Consider the following 21,700-nt stretch of genomic DNA (forward strand, 5'->3'; position numbering starts at 1 on the left):
GGAAACAAGCTGGCACGCATATCGGGCGTGTTTAACTCGACCGTTCAGTGAGTTCGGAGCTTGAAAAGTTAGTTCACTCAGCAGCGCATTTTTCTTACGCGTCAGGCGCAGTTTATATTCCTCCTTTTCTTTTTCTTTGTCGACGATAGAAGCGCCCTCACTCAGTCTGGGGCGTGACAGAAAATGATTAACTAAGCCATTACTTTCCAGATTTCGTCGTATATAGGTACGGGAAACACATTCGGTGAAAGTGAGCCTTGTTTTAGCAGCCCCGAACATCAAGGGAGAGTTCAGCAGCCATTAAACGAAGCAATAGCATTTGGATGCAACATCGACTGTTGCAGCAGCGTTTCGGCGAAAGGCGATTATAGCGAAGCCCAGTTAAAAGAAAATTAGCTAAACTCCCTCTTTTAGCTGCAAAACATGCAGAAGGCTTTGTTTCTATTCGCTAGTGGAGCGGCTCAAGTTTTTCGTTTTCTGACGAGTGGTGTTGCTCAAGGCGCTTGGTAAAAAAAAAATACAGCAAAATTTGGGGGACAATTAAGCTCGACGTGTAAGGTTATGACGGGATAGCGTTGATGGGTCCCCGCAGCGGCTCCTCTTGCCAAAGCAGACACAGACCCTGTTTCTAAACTGCGCTTTAACCAACTTGCGTTCGTCCGCTTCTGAATGAACGCGCCTGCGTGGCCTACGGGTAGGTTCTCTGACGCTCAACTCAAGGGTCAGGAATTCGATTCCTAACTAATTGTCTCAATTTTCTTTTCGGCGCAATTTGTGTACTTCATACACTTACATGTTTTAATGAAGTTTGAGTCCTATTTCGACCTTCTAATCACCAGTTTTCCAACATTTCAATCAATTTTCAAATCCTTCTCTTCTGGTGTGACGTAGCCGCCTTTTCTACCAATCTGGATTTTTCGCCCACACCGTCGACGACGCCGACGCCAGATCGTCTGCGACACAGGACCCTTAACGCAATCGCGTTAAAAATTTGGAGCGACTAGTGCGGCGACTGCGCTGTCCCCGACGCCAGTGCACTCGCCCAGCGTTTCGTACACGCTGACGCGAACCGCTTTGCTCGCCCTTGGTACCAAATGGTCGGCAAAGCGTGCAGACTTACGCTGATCGCCAGCTAGCATGTACCGGATGGGTCTTGCAGGTGGAGCTGAACCAACTTTTAACGCACACTGAAAAACATCGCAGTGTTTCGCAGCCACATCAAGTAGGGGTGGGCGAATAGTAATTTTGGAGCGCTAGCGCTAGAACCTCCAATCTCAGATTTCACAGACTTCAGCTTGTCCGAAGCCTCTCTCTGTGACGTTGGGGTTGCACGAAAAAAGCAGCCTGGCAGAAGAGCAGAAGAGCAGCCCGTCGCTTGACCGCTGCACCACCGCGCCAGGAGTGGTATGAGGACTCACAGGGATCTACGAATGTTAAGTTGAGAATGACCAATTCAGCAGGTACGGGCACTAACCCATCGACGCTATCGCGTCGTACTTTATAAGGCGGAGCTTTAGTCCGACTTCGGCGGTCTTCGTCAGAAGCCTGCTTGACCTTGAAAACCGAAGCTGGAACTGAAACCGAAGTGAAAACAGAAGAGCTAGCGCACCTGATTCATATTTCGCCTAACCTCACAAAATTGAACACCATTTTTTTTCAAGAACGAATTGAAAACGAATAGTGTAGCTATAATCCGAATCGAATACAAATCAAAAACATTTGCGCATATTGGCACAAGTGGGGAATATACGAACAAAACAATGATCGTGCGGAACAGGCAAGTGCTAGCGGCAGCGCTGTTACAGGGATACAACTTTTATAATTATAGCTATAGCTATCAAAAGGCGCAGCACTGATCTCCATTGGAGCCCGCAATACGAAGTCAATATATTAACTTCATGACCGTCATGCTGTACGCATAGGAAAATTACCTTTTGCTGTACTGATGATAATAATCTTCGTGTATAGTGCCACAACTCAAACATGGCCTCTATGGTTGGCTATCTAGGCAGGGTTTGCTAAACCTGCCTGAGCCCTGCCGCACAGCACATTCTTGGAGGTCATGTATGAGCGTTATGAACTCCTCCACATAAGTGGACTGCGTCGCGGCGCTGAACCCTGCATCCTGCACTACAACTACAAGATAACTTTTTCAAACTTCGGGCCAGTTATCCGAAAAGTATTCGAAAACTTGAGAACATATCCAGTTCGTTTCGAACAATTTTTGACGTACAGTACTTTATTCGTTAGCCGCAAAGAATACGGGATATTCGAATTATTTTCGAGAATTTCAAATATTTGCACCGCCTTAACAAAAGGGATAGTGGGCAACATGCATACATTGCCCGCATGCACTATGTTAGCAACACGCAATGCATTCAGTGGTAGTGCACCGTCGAGAATGACCCAAACTCTGCGAATGCTAGGAAGGATATTATGCATTTCCTGGCGAATATGGGAAAGCTCGCTGAACTGAACTCAAGTACACGGTGGACTTGAGTTCAGCCTTCATGTCCAGTGGAAGCCTACTCTACGGTCTCTGTCAGCGAGCGTGAATCGCATCAACAAAATCAACAAAAAAGCATACTCGAGGGAGACCGCCTTTATTTGAACATGTGCCAGATTTACACGTTGCGAGAAGCCCGCGTTTGTGAGCATGATGTATACGGGCGGTTCGCTAAAGCCTTTTTTAGCAGCTGTATGACACCAAACGTAAGTACGAAAAAAAATCAGCCCCTTAATTACACAGTAGAGTGAAACCTCGTTATAACGAAGTTGAAGGGGTCCGACGATTACTTCGTTATAGCCGTAGCTTCGTTATAGCCAGTGTTGACCGAGCTTCCAAGGGGAATCGTCATTCCTTCGCTATATCCATTACTTCGTTATAAACAGTTTCGTTATAACGAGGTTCGACTTATAAGTACAGGAAGCACAAACGACACTTTAATTTTTATCCATCCACACGAGACAGAGTGTTCACGGTACCGAACAAGGAACCAACGGTTTCATACACACTATGTACATTTTGTAAGTACGCTCTTAGTGCCATGGCCTTTCGAGCGCAGCTTGAGTCCGTGACTCGGAAAACGTAGCACGTCTCATTAGCACTGACAGGTCAATGCTTTGACTGCATTGACAGGTGTATTGACATGCCAAGGTACAATGACAAGATTGGCTTCTGCACATTTTGGTCACGTGTCAACATAGGGCTGGCGCAACCGGATCACGAATGGCAGCAGGGCTTCCTAACATGGTGAGACTGCTTTCATGAAGCAACATCACGTGTCTGCTACGCGAAGTCCAGTACCAATCACCTTTAAGCAACACGTGCCACGACACACAGGTCGGAACATCGAGACGAAACGACGCGCTTCCGGCCGTTACGTTCCTCGCGACTGTAATTAGCCACCAGGGCCACGGCAGTACGCGGCAGGAACACACAACGTTCTTGGTATTTTATTTATCTGACGGAAGTCAGAGACAAACCATGGAGCGACACGTACATCAGTACCAACAATAAAGAGTTCCTGACCGAACCTGGACACGAAAGGTGGCCTCACTTTCGACGGTGCCATTTCCTGACGATAAGTACCGGCACATAACAAAAGCCGTCCGCGTATGTACCGTCTGGACGCAGGTCTTTCTCGATGCCCGGCATTACAACAAGGGGAACAAAAGTCGGGTTCCAAGCCCAGTTTACTGGGCGAAATGTCGGCTTGTGGCCAATGCGTGCTGTCGAAATCTCCGCGTTCTCTCAAAAGCGTGCCAACCACTTTGCAGGTGACCAGAGTGTTTTTGGGGATCAAGAAAGTACGGCCCAGAGTGCGCCTCGATATCTGGGGGCACAGGAAACCGGAGAGAGAGAACTACCGTGTTCGCAGCGACACTTGCGAGTAGTCTCTGCACTCTCCACAAAGATTGTACTCTTTGTGTCAAGCATAATGTGGTCCCCTGCTTGTTCGAATATGTCCTTTTCTTTCTTTGTCAAATCCTTCGTATGGAGAATATATTTTTTTAAGCGAGCGGTTTCGTAGGACAAGAATATTAACTACTTCAGGAACAACAATAAAAACTTATATTTTCGATTTTATTTGTATTCTTTGTTGGGCTGGCCCCACGTGTCTGAAAAAAAATTCTCTCGTGACCGGGAAAGCACGGAATTTATAGTGACTCGTGAGCAGCGGGTGAATCTTTTTGCTGACCAGGCTATTCTCAATGATTGACATCGGCGTTTTATTTATTTGATTTTCAGGCTCTAATTCGGCTGACAGTTCTTGCAACACTGGATGTGCATTGAGATTTCTGGGCAACTACTCTACTGGTCGACTGGTCGCTGAAAAACTAACCCTGCAGAGAGGCCGCCACAGTGCGCTAACAAGACAGAGTGCATGAGCTCGACTGCAGTCTTCCTACTTGGACCGAAGAGCTCTCCTGTTTGATGAACAGCGATGCGTCTTATGTCTCAGGATCACACTGAAGTAATTCCTTTCATGAACTGCCTTTACCAGCCTCATCCTAATCAAAAGTAAAAGTTAACACTTCACACACTGTTACTGCCCCCTAATGCAAACATGCTATATGTTCTAAAAACATGACTGAGAAGGGTGCATTTCGAGGAGTGCTGTCTATCGGAAGACAGGAAATAAACCGAGCACAGTCTTTCCAAAGACGCGCTGCTCATGCAGCGTGCTCTCAAGGTCCCCTTAAGAGCCACTAGGAGTGCCACTAAGGGCTATGTCATCAGCTGTTGAAAAAAGAGGTTTCATGGAAACTGAGCAGTATTCCAACACATTCCGGCTCTCAATAGTCTTGATTAAACAGCATGGAAAAGCAATGTACCGAGAAATGAACTGGTGAGCGCATCACGTATTGACTGAGGATGGCAATGTGCAAGCTTCACTCAGGCGTGTTGTTTTTCACGTACGACATAAAAAACGAAAATAAAGCCAGTCCCAAAAAGCCCCTCTATATACAGGACAAAATACAGATTCAGGGTAAAAAGTTCGCATCAAGCAATATACAGCCACGTCTTAGTATGGACGCGGGTCACAAATTTGGTGTGCATATATGGGCTGATGATGTTCAACTTTTTTCCTTTGCGTTAAGGCCATATCGCACAATGTCCGTCGCGACAGGGAATCGAACTCGAGACGTCGACGCTTGGAGCACAAATGGCACAGCCTCCTGTCTTGTCGGTGGCCTGCGCTGTCCTCGGTCGATGTGGCGACCACGGGACCATGCAGCCGTGCACGGTGTCGCTCCTGGCGCATCGGCACTAAGAGTGGTTCGGCTCGGTGACGTGCATCCTCTTCAGAGACTGAACCTGGCGGCTGCCGAGTCCGCAGCAGCGGCCGCGGCAGCCGCGGCTGCAGCTGTCGGAGGCGGCAGCACTGAGGGAGGCGGCTTGAAGTAGCACGCTCCGCAGAAGGGCTGCACCGCAGCTGCTCCGGCCGACCCGGGCTGTGCACCGCCGGGGCTGCCACCGTTGGCGGCCGCGTGGCTGGCGGCCACGGCGGATGGTGCGGCACACAACGAGCCCAGCCCACTGGCCAGGGCCAAGCACCTGTGCCCCAGAAAAAAACCTTGTTTAGGCCCCATCGCCTTGTTTTCGACGAAAGAAAAAAAGCGTGTTTACGGACTGCTGTGTAACTCGCTAAACTCAGTCAAAGCAACTTAGTAACCACCGCCTCACTGCATGACTCTCTAATTAGGAACTCAATAATTTACGCACTAAACAACTTACTGAAAAACTCAATTTCTTGCTCAGTAACTCTTTCGCATACTCTCACTTCTCACAAGCAAAACTCAGTGCACGACTCGATTGCTCGGGGAACACACACACTCACTTTCCTACTAAGTGGCTCGATGATCAAATGACTCGCTCGCTCAGTGGCTGGGAAACTAGCTATCTCACCCTGAATAATTGTCTCGTTGATTAACTCGTTCACTCAGTGAATATTTCACTCAATGAGTCTTTCACTCAGTGAATAATCCATTCGCTCCCTAAAAACCCGCGTCCACGTCTCGCACCTTAAATAAGACGTCGTCGGGATTCTGGAATTCCTCTGAGCTGGCGACTCTGACCGAAAAACAAAACTTCGTGCGGCACGCGCGCAGAGCGTAGGCAACCGCTTGAGGATCACCGCCCAGTCAGCCCGACCGTGCGGCCCCAATCTCACCCCGGTGTTATAACCGCAGCTGCCAGGCGGATGAGGAGGAGGAGAACGCGCGCGTGCCAACGACCACGTAACTCCGCGTCGAAACCGGCGTGCGTGCGTGCGCGCAAAGCTTTCTTCCGCCCTCTAGAGCGCTCGATGCGTGCGTTGCTGCTGCTTCGGCGGCCACTCGGCGTGGGACCGGCGATGAGTACGAGACGTTGAGGTGGGGAAGAGAGGCATGCAATCCGCCGCCGGCGGGGGCGGCCGTTTCGTCGCCTGACTTCCGACGAGGGGAAATTGGGCTGGGCGAAGCCTCGCTAAATATTCATGGCCATAACCATTACAAGCTGTCCGCGGGCAGGTGTGCCGGTGGGGAGCGCCGGCCTGCATTATTGAGCGGGCCCAGTTCAAACACGGCCCCGCTCCCGGGCTGCGACGAAATCCGCCTCGTTTCGCGAATCATCCACCTTCTTGTTCGCCCCTTGTTGCGGCCGGACCGAAAGGCGGGATTTGGCCGGCCCCACTACTGGGTGCGATCCGCTGGACAGGACGACTCGCGTACGGCAGAACCATACGAGATGGTCCCCACGGTTGAGCGCTTGATTCGAGGACTTGGAGCAGGTGAAAATGGTGGGGCCATATTGACGCCCGTTGCTTCGCTTTGCAGACAAGACGCAATGCAGATACCACGCGAGACGTTCTCATTGCTTCCCGTGATGCCCCGCGCGTGACTGTGCTCTACAGACCTTGTAACTCCGCGAAGGAGAGACTGTCGGGCCATATGTAGTCACTTTCACATCGTGGCTATAGGACCCCAGCGTCACTGGCTATGTCCCAACGATGCTCGTATATAAATGTGTTCGCCTCTTGGACAAGCGTAGCATGCAGAGCGATAAGACTATATAAAGAGGCCCGTTTAAAATGTCGGTGCGCCATGAGCCGCGCACCATGCGCCATGAGTAGATTAACACTGCTGTCGCACTTCCAAGCTGCTGTTTTGAGGGAGGCGCAGGAAGAACAACTCTGCCATGGTTGTCCCTGCATAGTTTTGTACTGGGGAGTAGCGGGACTCGGGTGTGTACAGAAAGCATGAATATGCAGGCACTTTTTGACTCCTACGTCGTTCTATCTCTTGGAGGCGCTCAAGCAGCCCAGAGATAATCTTGCGTTTTTGAGACGCTCAGTGAAAGAGCGTTAAAAGCCCGCATGTCGAGGTCGAGTGAATTACCTCCAGTCTGATTTTTCAGAATAATAGACTCGTGCGCTTTATTCGAACTGGCGTGCATTAAAAAGGAACAGGAGACTGTACAGCACTTGAAACATCGCAAGCTTCGTCCCAGCATCACTTTACAGTGATTTTGATGAGTGGCTGAAAATTAGCCTCTGTTTGACCATGGTTCAACTTCGAGAGACTTTCGGAACGGCTTAGATGCTTCAAGAGTTACTTTGTACCTCCACCTGCTTGTATTAATTATTTAACTCAATTCGCACTCATGTTTCAGTCCTCGATTCGACACGACCATCATTTTAACGAGACTGTCTCTCCTTATCCTCACCTGTGACAGCGTGCATGTCACGTGATTTGCGAGTTCCCGTGGCTCTTGTCACAAGTCATGCCATTGTACAGCACACACAGCTCACGCCACGCATAGCTCACACACGCACGCATGCACGCACAGGCCGACGGGTAGCTTTCGAGGTGCGCTGCAGGTACCGTATATACAGTCTACCACTTGTAGCCGGATGTGTGGGCAACTCTGCTACCGGCATTACTGCAACAGCGAACGGTTCGATGACTGATCGAGAGTAACACAGTGATGTCAGAGCTCTAAGACACTGCGAGAGTGTTCGCTCACTCGAATTAGAGTATGCACATCAAAATACACAGTAAAGCCGCCGCGGTGGCTTGGTGGTTATGGCGCTCGGCTGCTGGCCCGAAAGACGCGGGTTCGATCCCGGCCGCGGCGGTCGAATTTCGATGAAGGCAAAATTCTAGAGGCCTGTGTACTGTGCGATGTCAGTGCACGTTAAAGAACCCCAGGTGGTCGAAATTTCCGGAGCCCTTCACTACGGCGTATCTCGTAGCCTGAGTCGCTTTGGGACGTTAAAACCCCATAAACCAAAATACACAGCACTGTCCGAAATTATTGCTCAGTTGATAGGCAAGGAAGTGTTCCTCTAATAGCGTGCAGGGGAGAGAGTGCGAGTCGCATCGCGAGGCATACCTGTACTGCTGGTCCAGCTGGGCCTTTTCGATGCGCTTGTCCTTAGCGCGTCGGTTCTGGAACCATATCTTGATCTGCGTCTCGGTCAGCTCCAGTCCCTCGGCCAGCTCGAAGCGGCGCGGCCGGCTGATGTACTCGCTGCGCTGGTACTCCAGCTCCAGCCGAAGCGTCTGCTCGCTCGTGAACGTGGTGCGCTGGCGCCGCTGGCGACCGTCCTTGCGCCGCCGACGCTGGACTGCGGGTTGACCAGGACGTCAGTTCAAGCTGAACACTACTAGAGAGTTTCAGCAAAGCGGAGGTGCATTGGCCTCGACGCTTACCGGAACAGCAAGGTGCGTGATGTATTATCGGCGTCAAATGGAATGCGAACAGTAGAGGTCTTGGCCAAATACCTATTTTGTGCCTTTCTGCATGTCGTCGACAGAGATAGGCGCGCTCATCCGGTTGGCGACGGTTTTGCTTCTGTTTTCTTTGACGTTTGTTTTCTCGCTTTGCCACTGGAGCGCCGCATTCATACTTAAAGCGATCGCAAATTGTGCAGCGTGGCTTCGCTCGCGGCAGCGGTTGTAACCCGCTTGGGTGAAGCGATCGCTATTAGCTCCCTGGCCTGCAGGACTTTAGTTTTGCTTCCATCATCTTCGTCTTATCAGCGTGTGGTTGCGACGCGAACTGTAAAGAGACCGATCGGGTTGCGGCCGGTGTCTAACATGGCCGTTGCTGAATCACTTGTTTCTGGCAGTGAACAGAACTATATCGCCGTTTTGCAACCAGAAATGTGGCGCTCCAGTGGCGAAGCAAGAAAAAGAAAATAAAAAACGGAAGCAAAGCTATCGCAAACCGGAAGAGCCCGCCCATCTCTTATGGCGACCGGCAGACGGCGTAAGATAGACCTATGGCCATGCGCTCCGCTGTTCGCATTTCATTTGACGCCGATAGTACGCGTATACATGCATGCAGTGGTCAAGTGCGCGTCTCAATTCGGTCTGACCCGGTTATTCCGGTATACGTTTGCGCTATTAAACCTGCGCTCTGCTAAAGAAGTACTAAAAAAGCACTCTGTCACACATTGTGGCCGATATGCGATTCTGTCAGTCAGATAGTGATGCTCACGTGATGCACAACGGCGTAGCGCCGATTCTACGATTGCAAGTCAATTGTGGGCGGTGCTTCGAATCACGGCTACCATGCTGTCGTCGCGACAAAACTGCAGCAGTAGAAGATTTTATATTTTATCAGACCGCGCAGTGCAGGACTGCTGAGATGATCAAGCAGTTTATTCATGCGTGGAAGTATCGATGGAGTTTCCATATCTAGCTTAATCAGATTGCCTATGACTTCCGTGAGATTAATAATACGACTCACGACTACGATGGGCCGCCTCGGTGGCTCAATGGTTGCGATGTTCGGCTGCTGACCCGAGAGACGCGGGTTCGATGCCGGACGCGGCGGTTGAATTTTGATAGAGACAAATTGGTTGGTTTGGTTTATAGCGGTTTAACGTCCCAAAGCAACTCGGGCTATGAGAGATGCCGTAGTGAAGGGCTCCCGAAATTTCGACCACCTGGGGTTCTTTAACGTGCGCTGACATCGCACAGTACATGGGCCTCTAGAATTTCGCCTCCATCGAAATTCTACCGCCGCGGCCGGGATCGAACCCGCATCTTTCGGGCCGGCAGCCGAGCGCCATAACCCCTCAGCCACCGCGGCGGCTACGCGGCAAAATAGAGCAAGAGTAGAATGGCTATAGAGGTATTTTAATTAAAATTGTGGCCTCATTCATGTATGTAGAGGACTCTATTCAAATCTAAGAATTTCGAAGATGTCTGGAAAATACAGAAGAGGCAGGCAGGTTGCTGCCTCCGTCAAAATGTGGATAATACTGCTTGGCAATGAACCTGCGACCTCGTACTCTGCGGTAGAAGTGAAGATCCGCTGCGCTATAACGGCGCGTGTGACTCACGTATTGGGTTCTTGTAGTTCAAGGCTAGTTACCTGATCTAGTGTACATGGCTATTCATCAAAAATCTACTTTCGTGGTTGCGAAAAAAATTCATAAAAAGAGAAAAATAAAACAGACTGTCCTGTATGTATAGTTCTGCCATTATTCACCGTCACAACTATGCTTGTATGTTGCAATACATTGACTTGCGCCCCAAATTTCATGGTAGCTGCCAAGACAACGTATCACAGGCTTTATAAAGTGCCTTTAAAAGAGCCGTATGATAATAAGTAAAAAAAAAAGCCCAACCGTTCTACGGATGTTTTCGAGTGCAGCCATATAAACCACACAATGCGTGGCACGTTCACACAGCGCAGTAGTTCACCAGTCCGCGCTCATCGAGCTACAAATCAAAGCGAAACGAGGACATTGGCAAACAACCCGAGCATTTTCTTCCTCCAAATTTTTAAAGCCTACAAAGCAACAAGAGAAGCGCTGGCTGCCGACTCAGCACCCCGCATAAATGTTCTCAAACGCGAACAGCGACGCCATTAGGAGGCCGCATCAAAACTTTCAGCTGCGCGCACGCCAAGACAGAATAACCTTGTTTCAGAATTCAAAAGGCATTGTAATGTGCTCCACCGCGTAAAATCTTCCGCTCTCGTTTATGGCCCTTGCACACACACCAACCTCCCTCCCCGCCGATCTCCTGGTGCCCGCTTATAGGCACGTGGGGAAACATGGCAGCAGTTGAGGCAGCGCTCCTATATTCAGTGATATCGTCACGAAACGCCCGCCCGTCGCGACGACGGGGCTCACAATATCTAGAAACACGCTGCTTATTTAACCACGCGTGATCTGGCTTGCATGCGAGCCTAGTATCGTCCGCATAGAGGATACAAAAAATACAAAGAAGCGTGAGCTCCTGGAAAGCAGGCTTTTCCGGCTCATACTGTTGCTCGGGGAGAAGACCGACGCAAAAGGGACGATGACGAGGAGGCGTTGGCATGTGTTCCCGTCATTAGGCTTAAAACGGAACCGACGCCACACGCACGTGCCTCGTGCACTTCAACGCCACTCTTTACAAGCGTTCGTGTGTTTCCCTCCTGCACCCCCCCCCCCCCCCCCTTTTCGTACTCTCCGGCGGTCGGTTTAATTTCTTTTTGTCTTTCCTTTCCCCCTGTTTAAAAAACGAAGACTAGGCCGAGATCAGGCACATCTAAATCGTGTTATTCGTTCAACGTACTCTCCGTAGCGAGCGCCCGCGCGTTCGTCGCCGTACATTCACCGGCGTTCACGCACCCCTCGCTCCGTGCAGAAGTTGCCACGCGATTGGCCGCAGCACGCGCGCAGCGAGGGACTGCGCATGCGCGGGCTGTGGGCACTACCGCTGCTGCGGTGATTATTGCTGCCTGCATCCTCATCCCGAGCATTGCTCATTCCGGGATGCCATCAAAATGCGGGCAGCATCAGCGACAGCAACAGAGCCAGCGGCGTGCGCGGCTGGCTGCGAACGAGAGAGGAAGTGGGGGGAAGGGTCGCGCGCCACGGCAACCATTAATAATACTAATGCGAGTGCTGTAACAAAACTTTCTTTTCTTTGCCCGCCGGCAGAACCTGATGGGTTGGTCGGGGTGCATTCGCCACTGCACCAAGGCGTACGCAAATGTATATGTATCGATAGGAGGAGAGAGAAATTTGATGTGGAGCCGTTTTCTCGGGAAAACCGCATGCATGAACGGCGCGCCGTTACGGACATAGTCTGTCCTCGTGCGGTGCCTACGACTGCGGTTGCTTCGAAAGGTAGTATGCAGGGCGCAGTATTGAGATTGTGATGGAGTCCGATGACAGATGGAAATTCACGATCGACCGGGATGACCGATGGTGGAGGTCTTCCGTGGCAATCTGAACGGTGTAATTTTACGTCCGGCCCTGGAAAGATCTGGAGAGGGCGCCACTGGGAAAATAAAACCGAGTGAGGAAGCGATGACGGTGTCGAAACAGTGTCATCATAGCGCAGACGAAAGTAATGTTCCGCTGTGCAAAATGACGACATCCTCACTTCACCCCCTTTCCTTCTTTTCCACGCCCACTCTATTTTTGCCTTACCTACCGTAACGTTTGGCCAAATGGCTGTAATTTGTCGTTTATTTTAAAATTTTTTGTTCGAAATGGGTTGGCTTTAGACATTTCTAAAATTTTCTTCGCTGTCGGGGCTTACAATTGTGGTAGAAGGAAAGGACAACTTAAAAAAAAATACAAGCTGAAACGAGCGCATTATAACATGCGTGTTTAATTTCAGATAAATTAATGTATCGTCGCATGTACGTGAACGAAGCTCTGACAGTGTGAAGTCTGCATACTGCGCTCCCCAGGACGTCGTAAGTAGGAAGGCGAATTGAATAAACAAAGCAACTGCAGTTTTGCGAAAGCGACGGCAGCCAATAATGCTAAACGATGCTTGCACTACATAACACAGGCCTATTGAAGATCACGTCTTCATGAAACATCGCTCAGCAGGAACTTGGGCTTAGAGTTATTATAAGGAACCACTTACTGGTTTCTGAATTACTAGTCCTGAGAATAAATGCGCCGTTATTTTCACTGCAATGATCTTTTTGGCGTTCACGTTAAGACTTCGTGCCCCGGAGTCACACGCTTAGTTTCGGCTGGGAATACAGAATGTATAACAGCATCACCTTTTATATTTAAAGAAATCAACAAAGCTTCAAAAGCTCCTTGTTCACTTTACAGTTCTGCATTGACTTGTGGATAGAAAACTGCATTATATTGCCGCCAGGTGTCCCCAGGCGGCGCCTTGGGGACAAAGAAGAAGTGAGTCGCGCGTGCTCTTGGCAGCTGGACACTGCTTGATTGCTTGCGGCCTGTGCCTAGCCTCTTGATTCTGCAGCCCATTTGTGACAATATAAAAGCTTCATTTTTCTGTTCGGTCGAGGAAAAAAACTTTACACGAAGCCGCAGTTACTCCAAGTATAGTTACTTGAATAGTACAAAATATTTCGCGCTCTTTGAGCAAACATGATAAAACAACAAATTCAAGGAATATAAAACTAATCGATACTTCCTTCCCGAAGGCTTCAGTAAACGCTTCTTCTTCATTTGTTAGTAGAAACACTGCCGCTCGCCTACAACATTAAAACCGTCCCGCGTACGTTAACCATCGTTCACTCGCTCTGACTTCCTTCCCTCCATTAGCACCAACGTGCGTAATCGAAATGCTTTCGAAGTGATTTCGCAGCACGCAAAAGTTCAGAGCTGGTGGTCTGAAGAAAAAGCGAGTCCGGGCGCTCGCAAGCACGTCTTGACGTGTGCCGAGCAGGAAGCTCCTTCGAAGCATGCTTGTGCACGGTGTACGCATTCGAAGAAGAGGCAGGAAGAGGGCTAACAGCGTTGTGTTTTCCCTACTCGGAGGTGCACGCAGGCAACAGGGAGGTCGAATGAGGGAGGCACGAGCCATCCTTCAACGAGAGCGAGCCTCATTTTTCACAACAACCGCAGAGTGGCGCACCGCGCGCTCTAAATCAAAATCTCGGAACGCCAAGTTTTTGATGACGCCCTGTAGAGACGAGCGCGCGCGCGCTGTTTTTCCCGTGGACGAGTTCCCATAAAGGCCTCCAGGATTTGTATGTGTATGTATACCTGATTCGCCCACCGCTGCCGTCGTTCTTGTTGCCACGGCTTGCGTAGACGTGTGGCTCGCTTTGCGAGAAGCGGTAGAGGCGTGAGTGATTTTTCGGTCTAGGAGACTTCGCGTGCGAAAGCGCTTAGCGCTGCTGTTTTTGCCGCTTGCGGATGCATCCGCTCGAAGTTCTAACTTGCCGCTTCGCACAATCCCGTGTTGCTAGTGGCGCTTTCTGGGACTTCTGAGAGAAAAGAGAGGGAGAGGCCTGCTCGCCCGGCTTTCAAAAGGCGCCGCCAAGTTTTCTGCTTCGGGGCCTATATGCCCGCTTACGATGCCATCCAGGAGGGCTGATTTGTCTTGGGTTGTTTACGCAGCGTTCATTCCGAACAGTTTCTCGACGTCAAGAGAAATTAACGCATAAATTTTCCGCTCTTTATCCTGTCGACGGCTTCTTCCACGAATTTAGGATTGAAAAGATAGAATCTGCCTTAAATCATTTTCTTTCTATACATGTGCTTATTTCTGCACAGCTAAGTATAAATATTTCCTCCGATTCAAGACGCTACGTAGATGATGTTGAGAGAGAGGTTTATAAGAGATAAAAGCTGATAGACTGGCCTGAAGTGTGGTTAGCAGAGAGATGGAAGTATCTCAAGCCACATCAGAAGTGCGCCTGATTACAACCGCGAGTTGAGACCCGCCTTGCGCTTTCACCACCATCTTGCGCATGAAACGAAGGACCGCCCCTCTTGCCTGGAGAGCTTTCCAACTAATCGGCCAAGCGCATAGCGCAAGCTCTTCATTAAAGTTGGCCTGCTCTTGAAACGCACCAGAAAAGCGGTCAAATCCCGTCTTTCGCGCGCATATATACAGGAAGTGCCGCAATTACGTGCTCCACTCTCTCAGAAGAGCCACAAGACAAAGAGTCTGAAGAGTCCGAGAGTTCAATTAATGCAGTTACCTACGAGTTAAATAGGCGCCCAATCTCAGTCTAGGAATTTTACGTCCCGATCAAAATGCCCGACAGCATTTCCTGTCGCGCATCTGTCGCGAGACACAATGTTGTGTCGCGAGACAAGCTTTCTTGTCGTGCATTGCGTCATGCGACAGGGGCGGGATGCACATAAGTCGTGGCGGGATGCACATGTCGGGTCTCTGGTTGAGCCAGTGCCGCACTGGGCGGCGTCCGGTCTTGAAAAAAATTAATGTAGATTAGCTCAGCTAATCCAGGATGTACAAAGCGAAAGATGTCGGCGTTCACTGTATTCATTGGCCTTGGCGTTGACAATGTTCTAGATGGTGATGGCTTTGAGGAAAGGAAAGGCGCATAACTGGCTCCCTGGATATGCGGACGCCTCATTCGTGCGCTTAAATTAGATTCATGTTGCGGGGGGGATCGAGGACCCCCCGTTGGCTACGTGCCTGCAAAGCGATGGCCTTTTTCTTGAGCAGATGAATGTAGCTCAGTGACGTCCATTGTCTAATACGTCTAAGAGCTTTGCCGTAAAAACATGTAATGCTCTCATGTAATACTCCTCCTGTAGTATCCCATAGGGGCATTTGAAATGTTCATAAATAAAGAAACGTAACTGAGCTTTGTTTTTAAATGACTGTGGAATCTGAGGCAGACTATACTTTATTGTAGTAGCAAAAGAAAGTGGATACTTCATGACTTACAGTTTTTCGCCAGTGAAATAAATAACAGTTGAGATTCCTCAGAGTAGGCTGCTCGTAAGACTTCGATTGTTATGCAGTGTCCAGCTTTCGGTGCTGCTACGCGTACGTCCTTTATCAAAAAGTCTACTGGCGCACACAGCATTCTTTCATGTCGTCTCATATGACAGTTTCAGAAGTCGTGAGCCGTGTACTGTTTTGAAATTACGCGTATAATCTACAGAAGCATTTCGTGGCCATGCGAGTGAGCGCCTTCTTTTAATCCTCTCCACCTCTTGAGCAAGACTTCACATAATTTTGATCAAGAAAACAGGCTAATTGAAAAGCACGATGAGAGAGGTGAGAGAGGAAATGATGAGTATGGAAGGGTGGAAAGGTCGGCAGGAGTGACTGTCTCTGGCCTGCTACTACGAACTGAGGGAAAGAGAGAGGGGAAATATACAAATAGGGAGAAATCGAAAATGGGAGGCTGCAAAGTCAAGACAATTGTCTGCAGTTTATAAGTAACAGTATGTGTCCTACAGGGGTCAAGATTAGCACAGATGCCTTGGCAATCTGTGTACGTACTTTAGCAACAACCAGCTAGGTGCAGAGCACCATGCAGTTGTTGGGCCATCGTTTTGATTTGGTGATTTCCTGATGACTCTTCCGGCTTGTGCACAGTCTGTAACGACGCTCGGCGCTAGGGGCACACGACGGTAGCGCAAGAGAGGCCACTAGGCCTTGTTTAGGGCTTGCCAAGCATTGTTTGTTTGAAGGTGGATCCGACGGCTTTTGCACAAGAGCATCGTAACCGCCCGATCATTTGTGGACGTAGCTGTATTTCCGCAGAAGTATAATCACTGCGCCGCAGAGCCCATAGGGGTGCTCATCAAACACGGCACACGTGGAGGCGCAGCCGTTGGTTCCTGCACAGTAGATAAGTGTTGAGCCCGCTTCTCTGCAAGCGTACTTTACAAGTTCGCAGCGATCGAGTTGTTGTGCCTTTTTAGTGCCTTCTGCGGCGATGGACCGCATTTGCCGCCCTCTCGTGAGTGGAGGGATAACTCACCGTTTTATTTAGTAGTTTCATTTATGTCTTTAGCCTGATTTTCCTCGCATGATGTTCGATTAGCTCCTTGTAAAACAGTCACATTTGTGCAACTTACAGAACATGTTGTCTGGCATCGCTACTGAGAAAACGTGCATGGCTCTGGAGGGTTTAGATAATGTTTAGTCTACTTTCTCGTTGAGATCAGGCCACGAAAGTTGCCGCCAGTGACCTAATGACTGATCCACTAACGGAAACTATCTGCTCGCATCTGTTAAGATTACGAAACATATGGCGTCGATGAATGCAGCCAGCCGTATCAGACAAACGCTTTGTCCTCAACCAGATGCGACGTGCCTATGCTTGCGATGATTCCGAGACGTCAAAGTCAGAAAAATAAAGAGAAAGAAGGATGCGAGGGATCCCTAATGACCCCATTCTGGCTCCGTAATAGATTTCAAGTGAACTGACCTGTGTAGAACACAGCCCTCCGTGCGCCCTGTCTGCAGCGCATCGCCTAATAGAAATGCTCCTCTTTCTAAACGCCACCGGAGTTGGGCCGCGACAGCTGCGTGACGAGAGAAAGGCGCGCGCTGGTGCATGACACCCGGAGGCGTCAATGCGTACACGCGTCGCAGCTCGCCGCAACAGATGCTCGGACGCGGACCGCCCCAGTTTGCTTTGGAAGCGCTGCAGAGGGCCAACGAAGAAGGGGAGGGGGGGGGGGGGGGGGGGATAAACCAGCCGTGCGCGCTGGCCTCCGCGTCGCGGCTGGGGAAAGGTGGCAGTGATCGTGGAAGCGCGCCACTGACACCGACCAGAAAGCGGAGGAGAACGTTGGTTTCTCGAGAAGACAGCACCGCGAATCTCAGCTGAACAACAAAGCGAGGGAGGGAGAACAGCGGAGAGGAAAATTTTCACCCATAGGGTCAACTTTTCTGATGTGTTGCCTGCGGTTACTTACGAAGGGGTGGAATTCCTCTCGTACTTTGATTTCTTTGACACTGACACCTTGCGGCCTTGTTTAAACTTCGGATAGTTTTCTCATTGCCTAAAATTTCTCAGGCTTTTCGATAGATGGCTTTGGCTTTCTAGTTCCTGCAAAGTTTGCGTATACAGTGAAATGTTTATTCTGCTCAGTGCACAGAAAGTCGAAATATCAATGAGCACAACCTTAGCTCGACTCCCAATCTTGGTGACTGTTGCAGTAAGACGTGAGGCAAATTGAGAACTTTTGACGAGTGCATTTGTCACGTCCAAAACAGTTTCACTGTCAGCGCCAGCTGAAAGATGCCTTTATAATAGAAGCTTCAAGTTAATTGAATGGTCGTGTGTGCTATTTTAAGCGTAGATAGCAAGATGAAATATAACAGGCCGACTACAAGCAGGTAAAACAGTGCGGCCATTCAGTACCGAAGCTTAACGATTCTTGCCTTATCCAGAGATCGCATGGTATATGCTTGAATATAAAGCGGTATGAATTATAGAAGTTTGAACTAACGGTCTAACTGCGCTGTGAACTCGATGAAAAAGAAAAGAAAGGCCGCGGTGCCAGCGGGCTGTAAGCGCCACACGAGTCTCAAGCGGGAACAGCATTTGTATTCAGGCACTCAGTCGCCGTCAAATTGATTTCTGTAGAAAACTCAACAACACCGAACCAATCCGCACAGTGATCTTTTCTGTCGATTCTTATCATCGCAATCTCCTCGAATAGAAGGCCGAACAAAAACCCATGCAGCGTAAACTAAGCCTTCTTCACTTGCTTTTTTGTGTGTGAAAACAATTGCAGAGCCGCAAACCTAAGACAACTTTCAACAATGCTTTATGCGACAAAGCAAATGTATGCAGTGCGTCTGCACCCTTGGGAAAGCATATTCTGATGATATCATACAACCTTTTCATTCATTTCGCCTGATATAAATTAAAATATTAGAGTTCCCGTACACTGCATTATACCAGAGAAGACGTCAACAAGTAGGAAGCAAAATGGTGTTGGTTTTCACCTCGTCAGTTGGGATTACAAGCTCGACTTTTTCAGAGGAAAGTGAGCGTATGCCCTTAGTTAAATCGCGACACATTATATTCCCTTAATGCCAAAGCTCGATGAACGGGGTGCCACTCACCGAGAGCGCTGCGGGCTTCACGGGTCGGTGGCGCTCTTGTAATAGCGCTCTCCGCGTACCCGCGAACACGTGTCCACAACACCGCGAGCAAACGCAACGATTATTCACGAAGCCGGCAATAGCTCGCCTCGGTCGGGGTCAGGAAAAAAAGGCTGTGGGGAGGGCACAGGGAATGGAGATATCCCTCAATTTGGGGCCATTACTCCCTTTGTGTCGCGGTCGCTTCTGCTTGGGGACGTGGTCTCCCTACACTTTTCCCTCTTTTCCCCTTTGTAAGCCTCTCCTCCCCTCGCTCCCCCAAGCTGGCGGGGAGTCCGTCTCTCCGAGTATGTAGAAGAGATATATATAAACACGTGGGACTCTCTTCATGTTCCGCGCAGGCCCCCCCCCCCCCCCCCCCCCCCCCCCCCCCCCCCTGGGCGGGCTGCCGGTGGCTCGCTGTGCCAACCGAACCGTGCCGGATGAGTGTTCATGCGCAACAATGAGCACGCGCCAAAGCGTAATTTCCGCCTCCTTCTTTTTCGCGAAGTTTTTTTTTTGCAGTACTTTCTTTTATTTCTTGCGTGCGATGTCGGCGGCGGGTCCGAGGCGTACCCGTACTCTCGTCGTGGGACGGGATCTTTGCGACTGGTCAGGACGGTGGTCACTCAGAACGATTGTTAGAACGGTGGTCTCGAGAAAGGTGGTCCGTGATCCATTTATAACACGGGCGCGCTTAACCTCGGTTAAGGTGATCACGGTTTTCGCTAAGCGTGGTTGCTGCTGTTCGCGGGACGGATTTAGCCTAATTATTCCGCGTGAACAGCTGCAACCACGGCTAGCGAGAACCGAGCGCGCCAATGGGAAAAGCAAATTATAACGCAGCATGGTGACTTAGAACGTGGGTAACTTTGAACACCGGACACTAAGAATGGGGTTCATCCTGCGCAAAAAAAGTTCTGCTTGTTTTGAGTGGTTTGTGCTCCGCTAATGTCTCGTGGTACATAGATGCGGCGTGAAAATGTAGCCCTGCACGGTCAAGCGTGATCGCATTACGCGCAGGGGGTTAATTGGACAGACATCGGAGACGCTTTTAAAGGAGTCAAAGGAGCTAAGGGACACCAAGAGTATAAACGTACTGTTTCTTCTTTTTTTTCTTTCCCATTCTAACATAAGTTCATATGAGGCCTGGAACGCGCGAATGCGTCCGAAAAGTTCACTATTACATAGAACTTACGCGGTGGTGCCCTGAAACTGCGTTTGCTAAAATAAAAGGGCTAATAAGGCTACACGTAAGATATTGCATTAAACTAGGGCCACGAGAGTGTTTCTTTCCCATAGCCTATTGGATTGCATTTAAACACAAAAATTAAGCGTGGAGACTTTAGAGAGGATTAATCCTATTCGGAAATATTGAACAGCTCATTAGGTGATGTTGCATTCATAATGACGATTTATCGGAGTTAATCAGCTTTTGAGTTCACACATACGCGGCCATTTGTGTTCAGACATGGTCCTTAGCCAAGCGAGTGTTACGCGTTAAGCGATGATTCCGAGAAAACGGCTCAGGGGTGATAGGAGCGAACGGCTTAGCACGTTCTGTGTCAACTTTGTTTGAATCAGCCCTGCGCTGCCGCTTTGAGATCGAGACGACGTATCAACCAGCCCACATAACTACTTTTCTGGGGATCGAATTTCTCGATAAAGCAAAGAACTGTGTCTTCCATGGATGGTATCTCATAAAAAGTACCAAAAATGCATCCCAGCATATGCAACCAACTAGCCGATTGCATATATAGGCTGCTGTTATCAGGACAGCTGACACTGTAGAGTTGAATCGGAACATTTCGTTCTTTTTTTTAACTTCGTCGCTCAAACCAACGTGCTGGGCAACGTCGCTCGATTATTGCTTCTATCGGCTGGCGCTGATGTGAGTCGTTGAGCCGCGGTTCAATGAAGCGTTAACAGCGCCGACGCACACATAGATGCGCCAGTATACAAAAATATAAATAAAGGGATGGGACACACATTACGGTGTGCCAACTGGCGCGATCCAGCCCAAAGTATACATGCTTCTACCTTGGCAAACCCTGTCATTAGGCATTAGGCAGTCCAGCATAGAGACTGTGATCCCTGTAGCGGTGTTCGGGTGTACGCACAATAGGCAACAGGCGCATGCGCCAGGCGGTGAACGTGTTTGCCGGTTTCGTTGGGGTTAACACTGAAGGAAATGACACCACAGCAATTGGAAGGGTTGCCTGCAGAGAGAAGGTCTTCGGGGTTCAGCACGACTACACTTTGCCCCTGCTAAATGATTGCCGCGAAAAACATGATCGTCCATTGTAGAGCACGTTATTCCTAAAATACCCAAGTTTATTGTATACAAAAGTGAACCGACAAATGGCCTTAGACGTATCCTCAGTTTTTACCGTAAATGATAAGCCGGCGTCCTATAGATTTTAGGAGATAAAGGACGCCAACAGTAAAAATATTGCACTGTTCACACAACGGGATGGAGCGTGAATGCTTGTCTCGAGAAAGTTTTCATCACCCAAAAAGTACGTGGTGGTGACCTAGAGTTGCATTCGCTAAAATCCACGCCATTCCTTTATCCGCGCTGTAATTGCTACTCTATGAATCACGTGAAAAGTGGGCAGCACTTTTAACGGTCTTTCTTCGCAATTAAATATGCAATTTAGATTCATGGGGGGTCCATGAAAGTAAAAAGAATAGACACTAAAGCTGGAATAATGGCTACTTCGAAGGTATTCGTGAACGATGATGAAATAAATTATATATATAAAAAAGCTGCTGGTGGTGACCGAAGGCAGTGAAACGCGCATATACAGCCGCATTTGCGACCGTTGCGTAAGGTGAGAGCAGTGCCATTAAGCGGCCCCTAAGGTGAAAGACAATACCTCACAAGATG

At 49.4% G+C, this 21,700-nt stretch overlaps 1 protein-coding gene across 1 annotated transcript; it reads right to left on the reverse strand.

Annotated features, from left to right (window-relative positions):
* Positions 1-2,573: 2,573 nt before the first annotated feature.
* LOC144095274 (homeobox protein rough-like) lies at positions 2,574-8,634 on the reverse strand (the record flags this gene model as incomplete). Its single annotated transcript, XM_077629052.1, has 2 exons — positions 2,574-5,563; positions 8,384-8,634. Coding segments are annotated over 2 exons (504 nt in total), but the record flags the coding sequence as incomplete, so codon positions are not given.
* Positions 8,635-21,700: the final 13,066 nt, after the last annotated feature.

Source organism: Amblyomma americanum, chromosome 6, assembly GCF_052857255.1.
Source record: "Amblyomma americanum isolate KBUSLIRL-KWMA chromosome 6, ASM5285725v1, whole genome shotgun sequence".
NCBI lineage: Eukaryota > Metazoa > Arthropoda > Arachnida > Ixodida > Ixodidae > Amblyomma > Amblyomma americanum.